At 50.2% G+C, this 25,738-nt stretch overlaps 1 protein-coding gene across 4 annotated transcripts in view; it reads left to right on the top strand.

The window, feature by feature from the left end:
- PARVA (parvin alpha) overlaps positions 1–22,950 on the top strand; it is a 166,616-nt gene extending 143,666 nt beyond the window's left edge. For all 4 annotated transcript variants that reach the window (XM_075546050.1, XM_075546051.1, XM_075546052.1 and 1 more), the window contains exons 7-13: positions 8,080–8,138; positions 10,509–10,528; positions 11,747–11,808; positions 12,542–12,610; positions 14,161–14,262; positions 14,911–14,983; positions 22,581–22,950. In XM_075546050.1, the coding sequence (XP_075402165.1) occupies positions 8,080–8,138; positions 10,509–10,528; positions 11,747–11,808; positions 12,542–12,610; positions 14,161–14,262; positions 14,911–14,983; positions 22,581–22,657 (462 nt within the window). In that variant the 3' untranslated portion in view covers positions 22,658–22,950. The remainder of the gene's footprint in view (positions 1–8,079; positions 8,139–10,508; positions 10,529–11,746; positions 11,809–12,541; positions 12,611–14,160; positions 14,263–14,910; positions 14,984–22,580) is intronic.
- The last annotated feature ends 2,788 nt before the right edge of the window (positions 22,951–25,738 follow it).

Below are 25,738 nucleotides of genomic sequence, written 5' to 3'. Positions count from 1 at the left end.
AAAGGACGCGCAGGTGCTGAGGGAGACCTAAACCTACGTGTGCACCTGAGGGGGCGTGTGCGTGTGTTTGAGAGGGACGTGACTGACCGTGTCGCTTCTCTTCCGAGGCCCCTGCTGCTTTTCACCCGCCCAGAGCACAGCTGGGGTCTCAAGTCATTATCTCCCAAGTGTTGGACGGAATTTCCATTCACATGTGGCTGTATAATTTCCACAATGCGGGTGTGCTCTCTCCCCGTGACCATCTCACTCTGCTCCTAGACCCATTAGATACTCAAATTCAATTTTGTTTTCCATCTTTAGGCCCATTTAGCCAAAGGTCACCGTTTTGTCGGTTTGTTGCTGTTCTTTTCCAAATAAACACGCATCACGGGAGAAGCCCCGGCCCCGGCAGCTCCCTGGGTTGCCAGGTTCGGAGAAGAGTAGCGTGTGGCGGGCGGCTCTGCTGTCCCTCGGTGAGGAAAATGAACCTTTTGCCCTGAGGGGCAGTGACCGTTGCCAGACCAGAGCCCAGGATGGACGGACTGGGAGCGGAGTGCTCTCAGAAATCAGATGTTAGTGGGGGTGGGGGTGGCGGCTGCTGCAACTGTGACCCATGGCTCTTCAGTCCATCGACGAGACCTGTGTTCATAAAGTGTTTCTTCCGCACTCTCTGGGCACTTAACTCTGCTGGCCATCCAGAGCCACACCAAACCCGTCGCCCTTGAGTCGAGTCTGACTCAGCGTGATCCCGTGGGAACAGCGCCGAGGGAGCACCACAGGCCGTCTTGCAGAGGCAGACCACCACATTTTTCTCCGGTGGGGCTGCTGGGTGGGTCCCACCTGCCCATCTTTTGGTGAGTCCCCAAATCTAACCCACTGCCATTGAGTCGATTCCGACTCAGGGTGCCCTCCTAGAGCGCTTCTGAAGCTGTAGCTCTTCATGGAAGCAAAGAGCCTCAACTTTCTCCCGAGGGGTAGCTGTTGGGCTTGAACCTCTGACCTTGTGGTCAGCTGTCCAGCGCTTCCCCAACGGTACCACCATGATTCCTTTTTAGTGGGTCGCCAAGGTCAAATCATTTGCGCCGCACAGGAACTCTTGCTGAGCATCTGTGGGGGATAATAGGAATATAGCACCCTAGCCTGCCTGCTGGGAGGAAAATCTCCATGTAAGAAGCAGAGAGCACTGGGTGGAAACCCATAGCCGATGTCGATACAACTTACTGCAGTTGACCTTGAGGTAACATGAATTGCCTTCCAGCACAGTGCCAATAAACCCTATCTGTGTGCTGCGGCTACACGGCCCACCAGAACATCCCTGCACCAGCACCCTCTTGCTCATCCAGACGATCTCCAGTGTGCTCGTTTAGCAGTTGATAGTCTGTGAATCTGCTTCATTATATGTTTTCAAGTACAGTCGAAGATTGAGCAGGAAAGAGGGGCTCCTATTTTGAAACAGTGACTTGCCAGCTCACAGTGTATGCCTTATTTTCATCTCAATTATAGGCCATCAGCAGGCAGTTGGTGGTTTAATTTCTCCTGTAGGCAGTTTTGTTAGCGTGTGGGAGAAAAGGGGACACGATACAGAAAATGGCATCCATGGAGATCGGGTTTTATGAAGTGTTTTGCTTTTATCAAGTTAAACAGGCACTGAAGCAGGGCTCTGAGAACTGGCCATGAGTCACTGACTGAAAAACAGAGAAAACTCTTTAGGGAACAAGCCACGGAGGGAGGTGACTCAGATGCAGTGGGAGAGGCTATTTAACCCAGATTCCCCCCATGCTCTGTTCTGTAGAAAAGCATTTGATTCGACATCAAGTTTAAGATTGAGGTCTGTGTCCAGGATTCCTGTGCTCTCTGGGTATTGAGTTTGGGAAAAGTTATGGTGTGCCCTCACCTTGTCCCTTTCCGAAAGGGTTCCGGTGGGTTATGTGCTGGGCTGCTCCCCAAGAGAGAGAGGCCTCTGATAGCCTCAGGGGCCCATGGGGCCGCTCTGCTCCATCCAGTGGGATTGCTGGGAGTTGGAAGAACTCGAAGGATGAGGGTTTGATGTGGTTGGTTGGTTTTTTGTTTTGTTTTGTTTCCCTTTCAAGGAGCCTTGATGGGACAGTGATTAAAACACTAGGCTTTTAACCAAAAGGTTGGTGGTTCAAACCCACCAGTTACCCTTTGGAGAATGTTGCGCATTTTCCTTCCATCAACATTTACAGCCTTAGAAACTCTATGGCCCAGTTTGTTTTTAATTCCTTTAAATGATCTCTCTGGGTTTTTCTGTTTGTTTGTTTGTTTGTTTGTTTGTTTCTCTTCTTTTTTAAACTTTGGGTAAAAAGTACTCGAGATATACTCTGGGCCTTAACCCCACTCTGCCTTTGCTTCTGTCGAAGTATCTCGCAAGTGCACTGCTTTGGTTGACTATTGGGAATATGAAGGGAAGGTCGGGAGGAGAAGAATGGTTTCACCTGAGCCACCGCCTCTCATAAGCTCCTTCGAGACGCGGCTCAGCCTTGGATGCAGGTGAATTCACTCTGACAGCCAATTGCCCTGACCTTCCTGTCTGGCAAATAGCTGTGTAGAACGGTTCATCCCCATTACTCCAATCGAGATTGAATGATTCATCCCCATTACTCCGATGAGAAAATCTTGCAGAGCCCTTTCATTCTCCTGTAAGAAGGAAGACATGACATCAGCAGCCTGCCTTGACAGCTTCAGGAACTTGAGAGACAAGAGCAGGCTAGGCCAGACTCTACCAGAAGGGAGGAAATAACAAAGGACGGGGCAGAACTCAAGTCAAAAATAGAAAATCAATAAAGCAAGGAGCTCGTTTTTTGAAAAGAACAATAAAATTGGCAAACCTTTAGCAAAATTGACAAAGAAAAGATACTGTGTTCGTCTGGCTAGACTAGAGAAACAAATTCATAAGCACATATGCTTAAGAAAGAGTTTTCTGTACAAGAGGAATTGAACATTGAGACAGCATCCCAACCTGGTTCAGATCAAGTCCTTGTCTGATAATAGCCTATATGCCCGATACCAATCTATAACATCCTCTTCAGACTCACGATTCACATACAGTGACGCTGAATGCAGGACGATCACAGGCCAGTGGGTGGGAAGTCTTTGGATCCAGTGGCGTTGTAGCATCGCAGGGCTGGCGGGGGTCTCTGTGGCTTGTCCGGCTTCAGAGGCCTGTATGGTTGCATCAGAGTAGGTCCATGTAGCGTCCCCAACAGGGCACTAGCGTAGTTCCATGTGTCATGTCAGCTGTAATGTCTCCCGTGGAGTGGCAGAGAGAGAGAAATGTCTTCTGGCTCCAAGGAGGAAGTACCGGATTTCCCAGAATTCTCAGGAGAAGGCCAGGCCCACACAGAGGCCTCATTGGCTATGATCTGATTGACAGGTTAGATTCCACCCCTACATTCTTGATCCTCAGATTGACAAATGATTATATACCTACCACAGATACAAATAATGTAAATGAAAAAAGAAAGCGGGGACATTCCAACTCACCCAGTAGAAATAACCTGAATTACGACAACATATTGTGAACAACTATATGGAAACAGATGGGAAATGGACAAATTCTTAAATGTGTACAAGCTATTATAACTGACTTAAGAGGAAATAGAAAGTCTCAACAGGTGAACAAATATAAATATAACAAATGAAAATATTGAATCAGTGAACAAAAGCCTCCCAACAAATGTAAAAGGTCCTGAACTAGATGGTTTCAATGTTTTCAAATTGTACCAAATATTTGGATTAAAATTAAGATTAGTACTGTTTACAATCTTTCAAAGGATGTAGAAGAAAGGAATATTCATCCTATGAAGCAAAAATAAAGCTTTACGGCCAAAGAGACCACCAAAAGAGAAAAGCACACACCAATCTCTCTTAAGAATATAGAAGTGAAATTGACCCACAAAATGTTAGCAAACAGACTCCGAAGGTCCACTAGGAGTTGCACGCTGTGACCACGTTGGGCTTACTCCAGGAGTGTAGTGCTGGTTCAGCATCAGAAATTAGCTTTAAAAATTTTGAAAGAGAAAGAAAATTAACATAACCCCAATAAAATGATTTTTTAAAGAAATAATATTTTAAAGAAAATTAACATAATAGGCTACATCAGCAGAATAAAGGGAAAGAACCACATCACCATCTGTATGGATGCCAAAAAGATGTTTCATAAAATCCAACACCTTTTCTTGATGAAAACCCTAAATAATTTGAAATAGGAAAAAAAAAGTCCTCAAAATAATGTAGGTATGAAAAGCCAATGGTCAACATTATATTTCACGAGGGAAGACTGAGAGCTTTTCACTTGAAATCAGGAACAAGAAAGGGTTCCTTCTTGTACCAGTTCTATTCAATATTAAATTAGAAATTCTAGACAGAGCAATAAGACAAAAAAGAAAAGAAAAGGTGAAGTTGGAAAAGAAAAGGCAACATTGTCTCTGTGTAGGATGATATCCTAGACAAAGAGAATTACAAAAATGTCCTCAAGAAAATTTCTAGAGCTAGTAGAAGAACTTAGCAAAAGTCAGGGTACAAAATCAACAAAAAGTCAGTGGTTCAAACCCACCAGACAACAGATGAGGCATTCTGCTCCTGCGAGAGAAAGGCAAGCTTTCTACTCCTGTGAAGAGTTACAGCCTCGGAAATTCACAGGGGCAGTTCTACCCTGGCCTCTAGAGTCACTGAGTCAGTGAGTTATCTGCTCCTATAAAGATTTACAACCTTGGAAACCGAACTCCATGTCAGTGATTTGAGATGGGATTTATACAGCTAGAGTAATCAAGATAGTTGGTACTAGGGTAACGCTGACCTATAATCCATCAGAATAGAATTGAGAGTCCAGAGATAAACCCACATATTTGTAGCCAACTTATATTTGACAAGAGTGCCAAGTCTATGTAATGGAAAGAGAAGTATCTCTTAAATAAATGGTACTGGGAAAATAGATTACAATGTGCAGAATAATGAGGAAGGGTCCATGCCTCACACCATACACCCAAACATAGACAAAATGAAGTAAATAACTATAAAAAACTTATAAAGCAAACAGGGACAATGCTGTCAGGCCTAGCTTTTTTTTTTTTAAAAGGGATTATTTAATAATAAAAACACAAACAGCCAGTGACAAAGTAAATAAATGAGTCCTAATAAAAATGTAAAACTTTGTTCAAAGATTTTATGAAAACAGGGGAAAAGACAAACTACCAACTGAGATAATATCTCCAGAAACCATATATCCAACAGAATTATAATAGGCAAAATATACATATAAAACATAAATAACAGCAAGACAAAAACACAAGACAATCATAAAATCATAAAATGGGCAAAGAACTTGAATAGACAATTCACCAAACAGAATATTCAGATTGCCACCAACACATACATGTTTTAAAAAACACGGTGCCATTAACCATTCTCTCTCTCCCTGCCATCCGGTCAGTGCTGACTCACAGCAACGTCCTTGTGGGTTCCCATGACCATACCTGTTTATGAGAGTAGGAAGCCAGTCTGTCTCCCTCCGAGTTGCTGGTGCCTTCGAACTGCCAACCAAGCAGGTCACAGCCCAGTGCATAACCACTATGTCACTAGGACCAACAGAGAGATGCAACTCAAAATCACAATGAAATACTATTTCCCCCCTAGAAGCACAGCTAGAGTAAACATAAATCTAGGGGAGAAGGAAACAAACAAAAAACAGAAATAACAAATGTTGGTGAAGATGTGAGGAAATTGGAACCCTTATCCATTGCCCATAGGCATGCAAAATGGAGTGGTCAATGTGGAAAACCAGCGTAGTGGTTCCTCAGTAGACTAAAATTGAACTGGTATATAACCCAGCTATTCCACTCCTGGGTCCATACTTAATGACTTGCAAGCAGCGATTCAAAAGGAAACTTGTATACCAGTGTTCACTGTAGCATGATTCACAATAGCTCCCAAATGGAACGAAATGCGCATAAACAGATGATCGGGTAAACAAAATGTGGGCTAAATACACATGAAGCAGCAGATACATGCTAGTGATATGAAGAAAGGAAGTAGAAATATGAACTACAGTTTGGATAGAATTTGAAGAAATACTGAGTAAGATTAGCCAATTTGGTAAGGACAAATATTGTGTGGTCTTGCTTACATGAAAAGACCTCCCCCGCCCCCCAAAAAAGGCAAATGTGTAGAAAACAAAGTTTCTTAGTAGTTACAGGGGTGAGGGCGAGGAGGAAAAAGGGATTAACAGTGATGGGGAAATCACGTGGACTAGAGGTAGGCCTGCACACCCATCACAGTAACTGCTGTCCGTAAGTTGTATACCTGGCAAAAGTTTTGTGATAGATCGAGAGCCAAAAAAATCTCTTTAAAAAGTTTGCTGAGACTGCTTGTGTACAACCAACAACTTCCAGGGGGAGAGAGAGTTTAATAAGAGGAGGGAATAGAATGTGTGGGTACCTGCCTCCGTGAACAACTGCCTTCCTGCCATGCCATTACAACTGGATGGTTCCCGGCTACTATCACTGCACATTTTTATCCAAAATTCTATAGAAGAATCATGATCAAGAGGAGGAAATGCAGAATAGAATTTCAAATTCTCGTGGACTCTAGACTTTCTGAGTCTGTGGAGGCTAGATGAGTCCCCAAAACTATTGCCCTGAGATTATCTTTAGACTTGAAAGCAAAACGATCTCCTGAAATCCTCGTAATCCTGAGCAGTGGTTTCGCGTCAGTCATAAGGAAGGTCTGCCGTGAGCGTGGTGCTCTTTTACGTCTATCCGTATGTGATGTCACATTGACGACAACAACTCTAATGAGTAGATAAGGACCTTAGGGGGCAGTGTGTGTTTATGTTCATAAGGGAGGTGAGCATGGGGCCAGACGTGAGCAATGTTACCAGGGTGACTGAATCACACACATGACGCTGTTGAATTAGGGGATGCTTTGCTGTCTGTTTTTCTCAGCGACAGCAAAAGTCCTCCGTGCCACGCAATGAAATGGGAACTCTTCTGACTGGCACTCCGTGCTCCTTACTGCCGCAACTCAGCGACTCTCCCAACCCACTTGTCCACTAGTTCCTCCAGACACTGATTCCACCAAGCAGCCTCGGAATACTGTGCTTGTTTTTTAAGGCTGCCCTGGTTCTGCATTTTGGATTGGGCCACGCCTCCTACCTGGATGGCCTCTCCTCTGTGTCCAGTCAGATCCTGGGTTCCATCTCAATGACCACTTCCCCTTGGAAGGTTTTCCTGGCCGTTCAGCACTTCTTCTCTGCAAAGGGTGACACACACCTGATGACCCTTAAAGAGGACGCTATTAGTCAATGAGCAGGCATCGTCAATGGGACAGTTTAGGGAAAACTGTCGGCACACATGCCTGATTCAGCACCCCTGTCTCCCTTGCAGCCAGAAAGCAGGGCGTTAGTATTTGCTCTAACTCCAGCATGGATTTGTTAATGCAAAGTCCTGATTAATTAAACAAAGAGGATTAATTGATTGGAAGAATGGGCAGATGATGGATGGATGATGGATGGATGGGTGGATGATTAGGTGGCGAATGATCAAGTGCTTAATCTTGGAGAAAAGACGAGTTACTGAGGACTGTACCACTTCAAACTCCCATTTTATTAGTTAGTGAAAGAAGAAAAGAAGCTACCTCTGTCTGAATTCTCCCAACTGGCCTCGGTTGCTTCCTCTCAACCCCACAGTTCCGTGTGTTTCTCTCTGCTTCCCTCGGTGGCCCCAGCTGGAGGGCAGACACGCCCTGGCCTCGGTGTCCCTTTGGTTTGCTGTGATTTACTCTGGGAGGCTAACAGTTTGCTTCCAGCAGCGTGTCTCCCAATAAAGAAAGCAGAGAGTCACTATCCAAGCAACAGCCTACTTGTTTGGACTAAGCAGTAATTGCACTCAAGTACAAATGGTACAGTCCAGTAACAAGAAATCAGGGGTCTCCTTGGACTTGTAGCATTTTCTCCTCTCGAGTTCATATCCCAAACCCCACTCGCTTTCTCAACGTCCGAAACGCTCCTTCATTTTTAGGGTATTTTTCTGAACCATCTTTTTCTCTTCTCTTTCCAAACCCCACTCCCCACCCCCGTTTCAGAAACGAGAAGGGATCCTCCAGTCCCGGCAAATCCAAGAGGAAATGACTGGAAACACAGAGTATGTCAACACCATTGTTGCCAGCGATTCTGTAATGGAACACAGATGTTTCTCCGAAATTCATCCATTTGCTGATATTTAGTTTTCATTTATTGGGCTTGCAGGAGGGATTAGACTTCAGCCAATGATTATAGTTTAGCCTTTTCCATGCATTCAAAACATGCCTCTCAATGCTGAAGGTACAAACTTGGGCGGGGTAGTGGGGAGAGGGAATTAGCAGTGATTGAAAAATTCTAATTTTATGGCACTCCAGGAAAAAAATGCTCCCCAAAAAAGCCAACCAGCATGAAATCATCATGCCATAAACATGGGGTTGAATTTAGAGTGTGAACCTTCAGAGGGCAATTTTCTTCCTTTCTGAATCTGATGTCTTTGGTCACGTGCCGTGACCCAGAAAGCCCTTCTCTACCCTTGCCTTTTTTTGTTAAGGTTGGTCCGCCCCCCACTTCTCTCTTTTCCATTTGCTTCAAGCATTCACAGCCTGAGAATGTACCTAGGAGTGGCACACGAAGCGGCCCCTTGTTCTTAAGCAGAAAGAGCAGGTTGATGTAGGGGCTCATTGGGCAAGCCCATGCCATAGGCAAAGTTCATGTTCAGCATCCCCTGTTCCCCCACCAGCTGTCTCTGGTCCCCGTGAATGACAATAGCAGAGTGGAATTAGCAGGGCCTCCAAGTCAGCCCGACTTGAGTTCCAATTTAGGCTTTTCCACTTGTACACCAGGTGAGCCCCAGGTGAGCTCCTCCATCACTTTCCGAACCTGCAGAGGTGGTGGGGATTCCATGCGGTAACACCCTGCTCTTCATTGCTGCCTTCCCTGGTTGGCCCACGCCAGCTGACCCACACCTTCCAAGCCTCGCCCAGTCTCTTGGGAACTTCCTCCTCTCTTCCCCTCCCCGCAGAAGTACAGACTGTCTAGACCACACTGTGCAGTATGCTTTAGAAAAGCCATCAATGTGTTTGCATTTCAGGCTGAAGGATAAGGGCAGAAAGCATGGGGTGCCCTTCCCAAGACCCCCAGTGTATGTAGGCATTATCAGGAAGGCTCCGTGTCATTCTCAGGGCCAGGCTCAGCCACAGAGGGGACAGCCGAAGGGCCAGTTGTTGGCCTTGGTTCTGTGAGAAGTGGTAGAAAGATACCTGGGTTAGGCCTCTGGGGAAAGGCGCAGAATTCCTCACGGGCCTGCTCTTCTCCTCCCCCATTCCCCTTGCTGGATTTACACTATTTTATCTGGAAAAGAGGAAGACCTTCCTGAGAGAAGCATGACCCCGTGGGAAACTCTTGAGTCAGGGAATGTGACGTGCCAGATTCCAGAACACACTCTCAGCTGCCTGTTAGGATTTCTTTTCTCTCTGCCATCTCTACCATAAAGACCGCAACCTGGATACAGCCTTCTAGTAACGAACGCAAAACACAGGCTGGGTAGCATGGTCCTCTCTCGTTTTCCTTCCCAATAAACACATACCTCTGTCATCGAGTTGATTCAGACTCAGACACACATAGGCAATGGTTAATTCCCTAAAATGTCTGAGTCAGAAGGGGATGAAGACTCTTTGATCTCTCCAACAGTTACCGATTGTTCTTTTCAACACACTATCCCCAGCTGATCATTGAGGAGGTGATAGGTGTACAGTTGGAAGAAACCAGTATAATAAGACCCACTTCCATGGAAGTTACCACTACCACTGTGCTTATTTTAGACACGAGAGACCTGCAGTCCAGAGAGGCTAAGCAATCTGCCTGAGGTCGCACAGCTAGTGAACGGCTCAGTAGGACTTAAACGGAGTGGTCTGTCTCGAATGTGTATGCTTCGCCAGTCCCTTGCTGGTGCCAGTCTACAAGTGTGCCACAGTGCCCGCCCACTCGGGGCCATTGGCAGGAACGGTCTAGGGGACATTCCAGGCTGCATGGAGGAAAGACATAGTTCACCTCCTCAAGCAGAAACCCACAGCCACCCAGGCAGCGCGGTGCCGCGCCATGGCTGTGCCCGAGAGAGTGGGGCTCCTGACATTTGCTGGCAACCTGGAGCCCCTGAGAGCAGCCTTCTTTCTGCACTGCAAGCAACAACGTGACTTTATCTAAGACAAGAGTCCTTGAACGATCATCCCACCAGCTCTTGGCTTTAATGCCAGTGTCCTGTGTCACAGAAAAATAGTAATATCGTGAAAACTGAATCATTCAAGGGCTTGGCACAGAGTAAAATCCCGAGAAGAGGGGTTTAAGTCCTTCAGGCCCAGGGAGGCTGGTGACCGGGAGGGTGGGGGGTGGGTGAGGAAGCAGGGTAGGAGGGAGCTTCCAACAGAGAGGGGTGCTCTTCTAGAGGACTGGCCACAGAGGAAGAATCACGATTCTCTTTTTGCTTTTCTTCCAGGGCACTTTCTGGAAGGCATGGTGAGTTGCCCTAGGTTGTCCCCAGTGCTGGTGGGTTGTTGCAGTGTCTAATGGCAGCAGCTGTCTAATGGCCACTGGGAAGAGCGGGCCCTCAGCTTGCTGCCTGGTATGTGTCTGTCCCAGCCAGCTGGGCAGGGAGGGGCAGCTTGCTGGTGGCAAGAGGAGACTGCCCACAGCAACACCGTCCTCTTAGACGAGATCAGCCCGTTGGCTGTGCTGGGCCTCTGCGTGGATCCTGGGCATTTGCAAGGCAGCCTGCTGCAAGTGGATTGTGGGAGGGAAGGCAGAGGTGTCTGTGCACACTTGGACTGGCCCTCGCCTCACTCTGCCCCTCCCTTCGAGAGGCTGTCTTCTCCCGCTTCCATCACCACAACTCCTACTCCTCACATATTTTATATCAAGAGGTAATTATATATCAAGCAAGCATCCCAGCTCAGTCCAAATCAAGTCCATAAGTCCGACACCAGTCCCTAAGTCCCTCTCCAGACTCACCCAGCCACATGCAATGATGCAAAATGCAGGAAGATCTCAGACCAGTGGGTGAAAACTCTTGTGGATCCCGTGGTGGTGGAAGCCTCTCAGCGGTGGCAAGGGTCTCCACGTGGTTCTTCAGCAGGAAGGTGAAGGGGGGAGGCGGGGATGTTCCCAGGACCCTCCTTATGAGGAGGTCAAGACTGTGACCTGACTGACAGGCTAGATTCCACCCCTGCACTTCACACTGACACAAAATTAGGTAACTGCCACACCCTTGCAGAGGCAGGAGGAGGGAAAGGCGCACCCAGGGTCATGACCCCTTCCCACCCAGAGCCCTCCTGGAGGTGGCCCGCTCCCTGGGGAAGCAGGAAGCTGAAGCAGGGAGCATCTCTGGCGGGGGCTCCGCTTTGATTCTCTCCATGATCTTGAGCTGCACAGTGCCCTAGTGGTTACATAGGGGCTGCAGCCTGCAAGTTCAGCAGTTTGGAACCATCAGCTGCTCAGCAGAAGAAAGACAAGACTTTCTACTCTCATAAAGAGTTACAGTCTCAGAAACTCACTGGGGCAGTTCTGCCTTGTCCTACAGTGTCGCTGAGTTGGCATGGGTTCCCCACCACCACCACCATTTCACGCCCCAAGGAGTTCCTTCCTGGAGCTGACTACCTGGCTCTCGGGGACCCGACGGCAAGGTGAGCTTCCCAGGAGGTCTCTGGCTGCCCAGCTCACGTCCCGCTCTTTTTCCAGAGCGAGATGCCTTCGACACGTTGTTCGACCACGCACCAGATAAACTCAACGTGGTGAAAAAGGTGAGGTACCTGGGAGGGAGTCGGGGCAGGGAGGTGCCGCCCACACATGAGGAAAACCCATCCTGGCCCTCCACCAGCTCCCTGCTCAGCTGGTCCCATCCTCCAGTCATTGTGCACACCAGGCTTCCCCCGGACAGCAGTTTCCCTCCCGTCACCTCTTCTCCGTGGTTCCTCTCCCACCGTTCCTTCTCCCATCTTCTCCCTGGTTCCTCTCCGCCCATTCCTTCTCCCATCTTCTCCCTGGTTCCTCTCCGCCCATTCCTTCTCCCATCGGGGTCACGGCTCTCCTAAGGGTGTTGATACAATGGGCACTCCTGTCCTTCCACTGGCCCCTCACATAGATCTCTCTGCCCCTGTGCTGAGGAGGACCCCGGGGAACCATTTCTTCTGTAGCCCCTTCCTCAATCCTTGTAGGCTCACCCTGACCCTGGGTTCAGATACCCCCCCATGCCAGTCTGCCTCTTGGCACTTCCTTCTGAAGTGTCACTCCTTCCATGGTCCTGAAACTGCTGGTTAGAATCCCACACTGCATGGAACTGCAAAGCCCAGCCCGCCCCTCCTGCCCCTCCTGGGCCTGTGGTAGCCTCACACCCGGCTCTGCGTGGGCATTCCTGCCCCAGGGCTCCTGGCTGGCCTTGACCTGTGCTTCCACGCTGATCCGAGCCTGCACATCGGAGTCACAGAAGTGGCCTGACACTCTCCGCCTCAGTGGCCCACTGTGCTTCCCTTTCAGACACTCATCACGTTCGTCAACAAGCACCTGAATAAGCTGAACCTGGAAGTCACAGAACTGGAAACCCAGGTGGGTGGCAAAGCCTTAAGGACCCCGCAGTTCAACAGCCCAGCCCCTGCCCCATGCCCGGCACTGTAGGAAGTGTCCTTCCCACCGACACGGAAGCTTTCCCCAGGGCAGGAGCCAGGTGGGATTTCTCTGTGAATTCCTTTTCCAACTTTACGTTTTGAAAATTGTCAAGCATGGCGCCATGAACATCCGCGGACTCTTCACTTAGATACGCCATTGTCAACCTTCCGCGCCTCACCTCTTACCCGAAGAACAAGGTCGTTCTGGTGGGCTGCCACAGTACACGGGGTTCAGAAGCCTGGCAGAAAAATGGGATGAAAAAGAACTAAATTTTCCCACGACCTTTGCACAATGGCCAGATCCAGGCACTTTTACATGTATCTCTTCATCTATGGAGGATGAACCTCATGGGGCTGTAGGTGTTGGGCCGAGCGTGAGAGATCACAATTGTCATTTCTTCTGTTTCATTGAAGGCCGTTAGAGTCCGACTTTGCCAGCTGTCCCAGTATTCTCACACGCATCTCTTTAGTCGCTTCATCATACAGAATCGTTCCCTTTCATATAGAATTCCTGAGCCTTCTATCGCATCCCAATGACATTTTGGAATCATGCAGGTCCAGTGATTTATAGAACCTCCCTCAAGGCCCCCTCTGCTGATTGGGTTCCGGCTCTGCATCTTCGGTCCGGAAGCTCCAAGTGTGTGTTCTGCACCTCACCCGCAGAGTCATCAGAGCTTCTTAGTAGCAGCAAGGGTTAATATGGATTCAGTGCTTCCTGCTTGGCAGTTGACACAAACTGGCCCTGCCCACTGGTCACTCCGCGGTGGGATACGAGACCACCCCATTGTACAGACGAGAAAAGCGAGGCCCAGAGAAGTGGCGTAACTTGCCCACATCACTCAGTGAGGAAGAGGTAGATTTGAACTCGGGAGGCCTGGCCGCTGAGCCCGTGCATCTGCCCTCTGCACAAGCACCGAGAGAGAGATGTGAGAAAGGAGGGTGAGACCCAGGTCTGTATGATGCCAGACTTATTCTTCTCTGTTCAAAAAGCAGAAGTCACTCCTGCTAACCCTGAACCTGGGACCTGGGACCTGGGACCCGTTTTCTTCCTCCCTCTGTCCACACCGCCTAACTCCTTGCTGCTCACCCCTTGGGGTCTCCCTTCAGGCAGCGCCTCCTTGGGAGCCCTCCCCAGTGGCCTCCCAAGAGTAGGGTGTCTCACTCAGGCTGAGACACTTCCCTCCGTGTGGCCCCCACCACCAATGCTGCACGGGACTGGGAGCTTCTGGAGCCCCCCGGCCCATCGCTCTAGTCTTGGGGACTCAGTTCACGGTCACTGTGCCATCAGTGCCGGGTCCACCGCAGTCAGCTCTGTGGCCTTGGGGCTGTTGTACCAGGCCAGCCAGCCCTGGGCAGCTGGGTGCAGAGTGAGCCTTCCTGCTTCTGGTCCCTGCCCCTGCCCCTACCAGGGGCACCTTGGGCAGGATGGGCACAAAAGCAGTGGGTGAAGAAGCTCCGGGACCCAGCGCCTTCACCTGGCTGCCCTTTCAGTTTGCAGATGGCGTGTACCTGGTGCTCCTGATGGGGCTCCTGGAGGGCTACTTTGTGCCTCTGCACAGTTTCTTCCTGACTCCAGACAGCTTCGAGCAGAAGGTAATGGGGGTGGATGGCCAGGGACATCCCTTCCCACATCCCCTGACTCTTCTACCACCTCTGCTCTGGTACTACCCAAGAGAAGGGTCAGCTTCCCTCTGGCCCCAGTTCTGCAGTGGCTGGAGTTGGGTGCCTGCCCCGCATCACTAAGCAGCCTTCCCTCCCCAGGCAGCGCTGGCCGTCAGCTCTTGCCAAGCCTCATCCCTCTCCCAGTGAAAGGGAAGGCGGCCGCAAGGCAGGTCAGACCTGAGGTCCGCACCTAGCCGGGCTGTGGTGACCTCATCGGCTGCCTCAGCCCGCTTCTTGGACCGGGCATTAGCTCCAAAGCAAAAACCAATTCTGTCCCTTCCCGAGTCTTCCAGCCTGATCCTGTCAAGGTCATGTGCACTGGCAGCCCCGTGAGGCGGAGTCCCTGGAACAGGGGGAGAGGAAGAGGGTGGTGGGCTTCAGCAGGACGTCTCACGGCAGCTGGGATCAGCAGGCTCACACACCCACTGGCCTGCCGAGAGCAGTAGCCCCATTTCCTTGCAAAGGCCGGCCTCCTCAGAGCTCAGCCACTCTTGTGCCCGGAGACCAAGTGTGGGACCCGAAGGCCTAAGGACAGGCCCACAGGGACTCACCCCTGCTTGTCTCTCTTCTCCCTCCCAGGTGCTGAATGTCTCCTTTGCCTTTGAGCTCATGCAAGACGGAGGCCTGGAAAAGCCAAAACCCCGGCCAGAAGGTATCTTCTGTCCCCTGTCCTGGGCTGGTGCCTTGGGTGGTGATAAGTGGGTGCCATCTCTTCCCTGCATGAGCCTTTTAGGCACAGGGCAAGGTGACTGTTGAGTGACAGCAAGCAGAGTTTCCTTCCGGCTTCCTCTGCCATTGGCAGGACCAGGTGAGCTGCTACTTAGACCCAGATACCCTCTATGAGCCGAAAATCACACGCTGTGGGAAGAAAGAGTCGGAATCCTCACATGCCCCGTCCTCGGGGATCAGGGCCAGAGCAGAAGTTGGGGTACACAGCAGGGGTGCTACAGTAGATCCATGCTTCCCAGGTCCTTTGTCCTCTGGCAGGGAGCAGACCTACCACAGGGCGATGAGGCAGGAGTGGGTGCGGGCAGCTCTGCCCTGAGCACAGATAACCGTCCAGCCCCAGCAGATGGGAACTCTCGCTACAAGGAGCCCAAGGGCCAGGCTGGCTTTGTGGGGGGTGGGGAAAACATACAAAAAGGATAAAATACTTCAGCCACCCTTGTATGCTCATCAGGTTGGGGGGAGTGGGGGGCACTTCTTTCTCAGTTGTCTCTTGCTATGGAATTTTTCCTACGAGCACTCGGGAGTCCACATTGAGTTGCGGTCATGTCTGTTCCCATGAGGTCGGAAGGTCGAGTCCGTCGTCCGGGCTCCTCCTGCCTGCACTTTCCTAACTGTTCCGAGACAAGTACCAAAGTAGGAGTGGCGTGCTCTACACCCTCCAGGGGGCTCGGCCCTGCACATCCCCCAAACCTGCGTCGGGAGGAGGAGTCATTGTCTGTCTGTGGTGGGGGCCTCACAACCTCAGGACCGCCCTCTGCCAAGAGCACTCAGACAGTCCCTGAGCTCAAGGCACCGCATCACCAGAACAGAACGAAATCGAGTAACCGTGACCGTGGCCGTAACGGCGGCCGCCAAAGGGATACAACCAAGAGGTGGCGGTGAGGCTGGTGGAGGCGAAGTCACTTCTGTCCTGGGTGGGGGCGGGTGTGACGGAACTGGTGACAGTGCCGGGGAAACTCAGTCATGTGGTTAGAGAATTGGAGAGCTCCCACCTGACAGCTGAGGAAGCAGGAGAGGGTGCAGTCGGAGGCCAGCCTGTGGAGGAAGGAAGAAGAAGGAGGACGGGATCCAGAAATACTTCTCTTTAGAACCGAGGAGAGGGGTGGCTCAAGAAGAAATTGGTTGGGTCCCTGTGTCCCGGCTCCAGGCCTCTCTGTCAGTGACAGCCAGCAACATCCACTCCCGGGTTCTCTTAGTACCATCTTGTGCTGAGCCCCCGGCTACCCCTGGACACTCCCAGGGCTGCTTTTCCCCTGGGGGGCTCTCTCCCTGGATGAGGCCACTGTATCATCCTGATGCCGTCAGAATGGACCCTTGGTGTTCTGGGACCTTCAATGCTGACAAGCCTCGTGGGAGAGTTGGGGCCCCTCTGCCGTGTGGTTTCCATCCCATTGACCTGCACAGCGTGGACCTTCCTGGTTAGAGATTGCGCTTCTGCTGCTCCTTTGACTTTCAGGCACGCATTTCCTGCAAGAGATCACCTTCCCAGGATCAATCAATAGGGATATTTCCACATAGAGATGGCATTTCTGACACAGTCAATGAGCTGCTTCCTGCGGCACTCCCTGACAGATGTGGATGGGAAAGCACATCGGCTGCATTTGCTGTCACCCTGGGCATGGTGCCCATGCTGGAATTGTTCAGTGCGCAGAGGAGCATTGGAATGGTGGTTTGTGAACTCGTACCTCTGAGCGGTGTGCACCAGCACCCCCTCTGGTCTCTGTGCTTCAACCTGAGCAGCCAGGTCCAATAGTCAACACGGCAAAGCCCACAGGAAGCACCGCCCTCCACAGTTCTCTGGGTTTCCAATCCAATCGGCTGTGGTAGACGCATTTTTCATGACAACATGTTTTGGTCTTGCTTTTTTTTTTTTTAATTCAAGAAAATCCCCCCTTCTGCTATTTGACACTTAAAAGTCTCTGGCACCTTGAAACCCCTTGGGAAGCTGGGGGTGTGCCTCCCAAAGGATTCTTCCTGCCCCAGCCCCATAGCTTCCAGTTCCGAGTTCTGGCCTGTGACTGATGGTGCAGTTGATTTCTTGTTTGTCTTTAAATAAATGGTGCCTTTTTAATTTAGGAGACTACCTATCTTCACCTATTTGAGAGGGCTTCAAAAAGTTAGTGGAAACATGGGATTAAAAGATAATGATATTGTCATTCTCCCACAAACTTTCTGAAGCCCCCAGTGCATGGCTTCTCCTCTGCTCACCATCCAGTTCATTAAGACAATAGAGTGACAGGCAGAACAGGACCCAGGAATCTAGAACCAGGCAAGCGTGAACCCCTCAGTCTACCCACAGGCTGGTGGATGGTCAACACAGGTAAGGAGTCCAGGTGGTGGGGCCTGCCTCCTGCCAGCAGTTCTGAAAACACAGCAGGTGATGGCTACGTGGTTCCAGACACTCCACTAGTGGGCGAACGACTTGGTCAGTGACTGGTAATATGAGAAGTGGTTCACACCGGTGTTAGGATGGGTTGACTAGAGAAACAAATCCAGAGACACTCAGCTAATGTGTAAGAGAGAGCTTTATATCATAGAGCAGTTGCATCTTGAAAATGATGAGGGCAAAGAATGTATGGATGTGCTTTATACAGTACAATAGATGTATGTATATATGTGGATTGTGATAAGAGTTGTATGAGCCCCTAATAACATGTAAAAAAACATTTATAATATAATTTCAAAAGATGAAAAAAAATGTCCTAGCCCACTCCAGATCAAGTCCATAATTTTGATGTCCAATACTAGTCCATCAATTCCTCTTCAGACTCACACAGCCCATGCAGTGGTGCGATGCCAAATACAGGAAGTTCACAAGCTGGTGGGTAGAAAGTCTGTGGATCCAGTGGTTGTGGAAGCATCTCAGCGTTGGTGCGGGTCTCCATGTGGCTCCTCCGCTCTCTGAGTGTCTCCTCCACAGGAACGTGAAGCAGAGCGAGTGTGGCCGCCTCCAGGGAGAAAGAGAGGAAGTTCCCAGAATCCTCATGAGGAGGTCGTGCCCACATCAGGCTGTGACCTGATTAACAGTCTAGACTCCACCCCTTCACTCTTAATAGCCTCAAGTTGACATGAAGTTAGGCGACTGCCACAGCACCCCTTCGTAGTTCCACAAGGGCAGTGTTTCCCAGAGCAGGTGATGCCGCCCTCAGTTCAGCGGGGGCTGCAAAAGCAGATGCTTAGACTTTATCCTGGATATGGACTGTATGGGAACATTTTTAATTGCCGGGGAATATGCTGAGTAACTTTTTTTTCCTGCAAAGGGAGCTGTAGGCCAAATAAATGTGGGACCCTATGCCTTAGAAGATAGGATAGAGAACCAGACAGGGGCAAAGGCTTAATGTTTCAGTAATGCAGAGTGTTAGCAAGGATGTGGGGCCAACAGAAATGGCTGGTCTGAGTGTAAACAGATAAAGCCATTGTAGAAAAGTTTGTCTTTTCTAAAGATATCTTTACTAAAGTTATCATTGAAGAGCTGTAGGACCCTATGTGGCAGGCAGAATGATGAGCCCCAGAGATATCCGTGGCTTCATCTTGGGGTCCTATGTGACTGAAGAGACTCTGTTGCAGATGTGATTAGCTAAATGACTTTGAGATGGGAAGGTTAGCCTGGATCATCAGGTGGCACCAATGTAATCACAAGAGTCCTTTCAGGGAAGGGAGGCAGAGGAGTCCAGGTCAGGATCACGACAGACTCATGGCTGGCTTTGAAGAAGGTAGATAGAAGAGGGCCCACCATGAGCCAAGAAACATGGGCAGCTCCCAGGAGCTGGAAAAAGCATGGAGACGGCTCCCCTAGAGCTTCCACATTCAGCCCAGTGAAGCCCGTGTCAGGCTTTTGACCTCCACAACTGTGAGATGATACATTTGGGGAGTTTTAAGTGACCGACTTTGTGCTGATTTGTTACAGCAGAAATGGGAAATTACAGCAGCCAGCAATTCTACTCAGCAGTGTGCATGTCCAGATACCAGGAGGCAGTTACAAGAACATCTGTGATAGCCTAAATTGGAATATACACCGAGGACAATAAACACGAATAAATTGAGAAATCCAAGGAGGGACTTGTAGTTATTACACCGTGAAGACATGGATTATTATTCTCTGCAAAAACAAACAAACTAAAAAGCATATAAACTGGGAAGAGTCGAAAAGAATATGATCAAAAACAATTATTTCAGAATACTGAAACTACCAGAGGTAGATAACTAATTAAGATGCATTTGTTCTTGAAACATTACAGAATTATAGTTGTATAATTATACCCCAATAAAGCTATGTAAAAATGAACCGTTACATGCAGCACTATTAATGGCTCTTACAAATGGATCTTACAAAAAATACATCGCAAAAGAACATGTTGTGTTACTGCATTTATATAAAGGATAAAAACGGACAACACTAAGGTCCGCTGTGTAGAGGTCCCGCCGTTAACGGTGGTGGCGGCAGCTTGGTGCCCTCTCCTAGCAATTCTTTGGATGACAGAAGGAAGCCCTGCCCACTCCTGTGCCCTCCTCGCCACTGTTCTTGTGACTGATGTTTGAGCTCGTCGTTTCAGCCACGTGGCCATCCATCTCCTGGAGGGCCTTCCTCCTCCTCACTGCCCCTCCGCTTGACCCAGCTCGATGTCCAGGGACTGGTCTCCCCTGACAACATGCCCAAAGTGCATGAGACGCAGTCTCACCATTCCTGCCTCCAAGGAGCATCGTGACTGATCCTCTTCCAAGACCGACCTGTGTGTTCTTGTGGCGGTCCATGGGACTTTCCATGTTCTTCGCCAGCACCGTAACTCAACTGCGCTTCTTCTCCGGTCTTCCTTGTTCAGCGGCCAACTTTCACATGCATGTGAGGCGATGGAAAATGCCGTGGCTCCAGCCAGGACATATGTTAGTGGCAGAACTTTTTTTTTTTTTAACGAGGAAGGAATCACCCTAAAAGTCAAGAGAGTGGTTCTCTTCGGAGGTGAGAGCAGGTTGGGATCCAGAAGATAGTAGCGAGAAAGGAGGGCTTGCCAGGGAGCTGGTGGCGTTCCTTTGTGGGGGTTAAGTGGGGGTCTACATGCAAGGGAAATTCAAAATGTTTGGGGGAAACGTTTCCATTTTCTTTTAGTTCAATTGTCCAGAGACGCTCTGAAGCCCCCTGGTATACATTACGTGCACTTCTCTGGATGTTTGTCAAATTTATAAACTGCTTGGGTTTATGAAGAAATTAGCAAACAAATGAGACAGGGTGATCAGCCACTACCAGAGTGGCCATCTTGCAGGCTTGGCCTCTGTCCCCGTGGAGAAGGGAGGCCAGTCAGGGCATGCAGTTTAGAACAAGTTGAAATAGATGCAGTGGGGAGAGGACTGGAGGCTGACATGCCACCATCCTCTTGGAACTCGGCACCTCCCTCCACAGGCGCCTGTAGCAGCTCTTGCTTTCCAGCCTCCACCAGCCGGTGGTACTGAGTTACCAGGTGTCCTTGGATGGGGACCCCGCAGGGCCATGCTGTAGAGAAGGGCTGCCGTGAGACTTTGTGGTCTGATGTGCCCATTGGGTCCATGGAGAAGACAGCCACAGGGGCATGTCCTTTCCTGTGAAGACTGGTTTCCTGTGGGGAGGTTCTTCCTGTGACTTTGGCATCATAGAGAGAACCGTGAGCACATTCCAGATGATCCTCTGGTGCCCCTGGGTGAGGCGGAAGCCTGAAGTCCTTAGCCCCTAACCAGAGGCTGAGTCTGATGGGTCTCTGCTGCCGTGGTCTGTGATAGGCAGGTAGCGTCTGCTCCAGTAATCTCTAACCCGGGCTTCACAGCCTGGGAGAGGACCTGGACCAGCGCGCCAAGAGACCAGAGCACGGAGCACAGAGTTGCCAGGGGCAGGATTTTTTTAAGCCAGAGCTAAAAAGAGGCTCTGTGGCTGTAGCGAGGAGGCAGCCCAGCTCTTTCCCAGAAATCCTCAGCTCCTCTCCTGGCTGAGAGAGCCCAGACCCTGTCCATCTGCTGGCCTGCCTGGGTGGCCACGGGGTTTCGAGATAAGAGCAGATGAGGAGCAGTGTGTCCGGTGCAGGCTTCCCTCGTTCTGGGCCCAGCTGCCTGTGGGGACCTGTAGAGAGGAGCAAGTGGGTTCCCCAAGGACCGGGGCTTGGGCTGCGCAAACGGTGCCCGTGGAGCTGTGCAGGGTACAGGAGACCTGGCCATGCACGGCAACTCGGCCAACAGGCAAAGGTGACAATGCAGAGGAGACTGTCGTTTGAACACTTAATATACCCCCGGCATTTTCATAAAATCACCGCCCACGGCTACCCATAAGCAAGCCGACTGTGAGAAGGTGCTGACTGTACCGGGTCCGACAGCTAGAGTGGAGCTGGGCTTCAAATCTTAGTCCAGAAGGAACGCAGTGTATCGAGAAAGTAGAGGAGCGAGTGCTTTAGGCTGGGGTGAGAGGAAGATGAGCGTGTAGGGGCGGGTAAAGGGTACCCCCAACAAGCCACAAAACAAACTCACTACATAACAGGGTAGCACTGCCCCTGTGGGGTCCCGAAACTGTGACGCTTACAGAGTGGAAAGTCTTTCTCCCAAGGAGCGACTGGTGGTTTAGAGCTGCTGACCTGGAGCAGACAGGGGCCCTCACTCAGGGCAAGGGAGGGTAGAGGAGGGGCCAGCAAAGAAAGTGACCAATAAATGGCTGGCGGCCGAATGAATGGCTGCAGGAAAGGAGGGACCGAGAAAATGGGGGCATAAAAGCCAAGAAACCTTCTCATGTGCTCTGGTCAGAGCTGTCGATCTTACCCAATTACGTCAATGATTCCAATCCCTGGTTTCATCTGTAGACGCCACAAACACAAGCCCTCACTGTGCCTTGTGTTGCTACCAGTGTTTCTATAGTCACCAGCTGTCACATTTTATAGCCTTTGGGCTATAATACTGTGATAATTACTATCTGTGAACCTGTGTCGGTAACTTTGTAAACGAAGTAGATTAAAGGAAGGAACTTGCCTCGCACTAACTTACCTGCCCGCTCCCGAGCCTGCAGAAGCCCAATTCCCTCTGTGTCACCCTGTTCCCATCCGTCTATCCCCAAAGGCACAGAGGTAGACAGGGCTCCCTGCCAGGCCCCCCCTCTCTCTGGGCGGGTCCTGTGCCCCCGGGGCCCCGCCCTTCTCTGGGGATGAGAGCTTATCTTTCCTGGCCAGAGGCTCTCTGCTTTCTGTCTGCAAGGGTGAGGGCTGCGGTGGAGGTTAGAGGCAGAGACAGGGGCCCCTGGGCAGCCGCAGAGTCAGGGCTAGTGCCCCGTGTACTTGGAGGGGCTGCTTGATTTGGGCGAGAGGTGAAACCTAGTGGCCAGCACCTCTGCTCCACCTACCCCCTGCTGTGACGTCCGACCCCTCACTTTGCCTATTCCTCAACATGCACCCATCCTGCTCAAGGTGACGCCCTGTGGGTGAGCGCAGTACCCACACAGGACCATGCCAGCCGCACAGGTGGGGGGAGAGGGTGCCGTGGCCCCTTGACATAATGTGTGGATTTTCTTTCCTATACAGACATTGTCAACTGCGACCTGAAGTCCACGCTGCGGGTGTTGTACAACCTCTTCACCAAGTACCGGAATGTGGAGTGAGGGACCACGTCCCGGGGACTCCCTTCAGCCCGGGAGCTCCTGCTGCAGGCAGACCAGACTGCCCTCCAGACCGCCTTCACCTGCTTCTGCCTGACTCCTGCCCAGCACTGTCCCACACGGCCAGCTCCCCCAGCGATGCTGGGGATCGGAGTGGGCTGCCCAAACCTCCCTGAGCCTGCGCAGTGACCCCTTCTTGGGGCCAGGTTCATATCCCCTCCATCTAGTTTGGAGAATCAGTTTAAGCAAAAGATAGATGCCATAAGATGAAAATAAAGGCAATAAAGCCAAGCCCACTGCCACTGAGTCAGTCCCAATGCTTTATGACCCTACACAAGTTTCCCGAGACTGCCAGTCTATGGCAGCAGACAGCCTCGGCTTTCTCACAGGGAGGGACTGCTGGGATTGAACCACCAACCTTGCAGTTAGTAGTCCAAGCCTAACCCACACACACCCTCCACCTGGCTCCCATTGAAGTCGGCGGCGGCGGTGGCAGTGTCCCCTTTTGCCAATGAGGAAACTAGGGCCCAGAGAGGTTAAGTGACTTGCCAGAGCCTGAGAGTTGCTTTGCCGTGTGGTAAAATCAGGGACGTGCCAATCCATCCGACTGCCCCCTTCCCCAAGAAGACACTAGCCCCCTGCCCTCACCACCACCAGGGCAGGCAAGATTCACGCTGCAATTGGCAGATCGAATTTAACCCCATTAACAGTGCGTGCGGCAAGGTCATGCCCCTAGACTCCTTTGTGCAAATGAAAATTACTCTTAATTCCTTCAGATTGATAATAACCCCTTCCCTGATTTCTGTGTGACATTTGGGAAGGATTCTGTTGGGCATTAATGGAGTGGCACGTTGGGCAGCCTTTTTGCTTGATTGCATGTAATGGAAATGCCCTATATTTCCCTGCAAACTAAGTACTCAATTCATTATCATTAGGCAAATGTACACTGTACTCGGGCACCGCAGAGAGCTGGGCATCGCTTGGGAAGTCAGGCTCTTCACCAGGGACCCTTGAACTTTGAAGAAAGGAACTCCTTTTTTTTGCCTTCTAATTGATCATTTAGATTTGCTTTTCTGGCGAAGTCTGCCCACACGCAATTACCAGCTAATTGAGGCGAGGAAAAATGTGAGTCATTTAGACCAAAGTCGAGCGGTCGCCTTGTGTGGTTTCTCAAGGGCTTGTGGTGATGTGTGTTTCTCCACTACGTGACCCCCAACTCTCATTGTCCCAGGCTGCTGGATCTTAGTGAACAGGAAAGAAGAGTCTGAGGGAGGCCCAGGCAGGGGGACAGGCAGCAGGGGAAATAGTTACATGCTTCACATGTACGGGCTACTTCTCCAAGACAGATAGATGGGATTTGAGGGGATTACACATCATGCCCTTAAATGGACTAAGGCCTTGCCATACTAAATCATTGCCTAGGCGGAGAGTCCCTGAGTGGCCCTAACTGGTCATCAAAAAGTTGCTGATGTGAACCTGCCCAGCGGAAGACAGGCCTGGCGAGCTGCTGGACTTTGTGACTCACGGTCCCCAGAAGTCATCCCGGGCTTGATGCACAATAGCAGCACTTGCTGGTACAACTTGATGGCCGAGATCCCACAAATCGACCAGCCTGTGGAGCCCCTGGGTCAGCTTTTCTCGGGAGGCCTCAGCCTTTGTCACCACCCCAGGGCCCCTTCACAAAGCCCGTCTCTCTGCTGTCCTGGAGGAATTCAGGGGCTCTCTGCCGACACCTCCGGACGTTCAGGCTCCCATGTCGCCCAGTGCCTGTGTTCAGCCTCCTCCTCCCATACACTGCACAGCTCTGGTGGTTTGCGGAAGAAAGGCATGTAACTGGCTTGCCACGAGCACTGAACATGTCAAAGCCGTGTCTTCTCGCGTTGAACATAATTTCTATATTTGAATAATTATTGAATATCAGGCTTTTCCTTGAGAAACACTGGGCTGTCCGTGTACTGTCTCTGTCTGCTCTCTTTGAAATCAAGAGAAGGACTTGCTTCCTCTCCTGCAGCAGCAGAGCCCACAAATGTGTGTATTTAAACATGCTTTGCTGGACACGTTTTGTCTCTTTTCCTGTCCTGCCCCTCTCATGTTCCAGCCGCGAGTGTGCAGGGCCCTGATGAAAAGCACTCTGTACTCTGCACAGTCTGAAAGCATCTTGGAACATTTGGAAAGTGTTTTAATAACTGGCCTAATTTATCAGAAAATTCTCTCTCAGGGCTGAGGTCTTTGTCTCTTTCCGGAATCCCGGGGCCTAGGCGTTGGCCGGGTTTTATAGCCACGTTGTCTCATTGAAAAGTCTGCTTTTCAAGTCTGGCATGTCCTACTTAACAAACAGCTGACGTTTTTCGGAGCGGGCAGAAGGCATCAGAACAATCAGTACACCAAACTGCACCCTCATCTCTTGAAGAAAAAGAAACCAAAGCAAAAACCCAGTCTCAGAAGACTGGGCCCTTTCTCTTTTTCCTTTTTTAAAGTCAAAGAGATTGGTATCTGTAATCGGTCACAAATCTAGGGTGCAAAATTTTAAATGCCCAGTGAAAAAAAACTACACCTTTCTCCTTTCCCCCAGAAACCAGTACCCCTCCCAGAGGTAAATGATCAGTTTCTTCGGCATATTCCCTGATATAATTTAGACATCTACAACAAACATTGTAAAATCGGCATTGGTTTTTTTCTTCCATAAGTAGTACATGCACATTGCTTTTTCATTGGCCAATATACCTTGTAGATTGTTTCACGCTGATTTTTATTTTGTCTTAAGGACTTCTCAGGACACAATGGCTCAGTGCTCAGCTGCTATCCAAAAGGTTGACCATGCAAACCCCCCAGTGACTCCGTGGGAGAATCACTTGGTGATCTACTTCCATGAAGGTTACAGCCTGGGAAGTCCAATGGGACATGTCTGTACTGTGTCACATGGCATTATGGGGCTTCACTGGCTGACCCCTCTGACATGGACAGCCTATTCCTTCTGTGTCATCTACTCTTGGTCTGAAAGCTCCTCTGAAACCTGCTCACTGTGGGTGGCCCTGCTGGCCTTTGAAAAAGTCACATAGCTTCCAACAACATCACAGCAACACC

The sequence above is a fragment of the Tenrec ecaudatus genome, chromosome 4, assembly GCF_050624435.1.
Source record: "Tenrec ecaudatus isolate mTenEca1 chromosome 4, mTenEca1.hap1, whole genome shotgun sequence".
In the NCBI taxonomy this organism is placed as follows: domain Eukaryota; kingdom Metazoa; phylum Chordata; class Mammalia; order Afrosoricida; family Tenrecidae; genus Tenrec; species Tenrec ecaudatus.
Note: the sequence above shows the minus strand (reverse complement) of the source record. Positions and strands in the feature narration are given on the sequence as shown.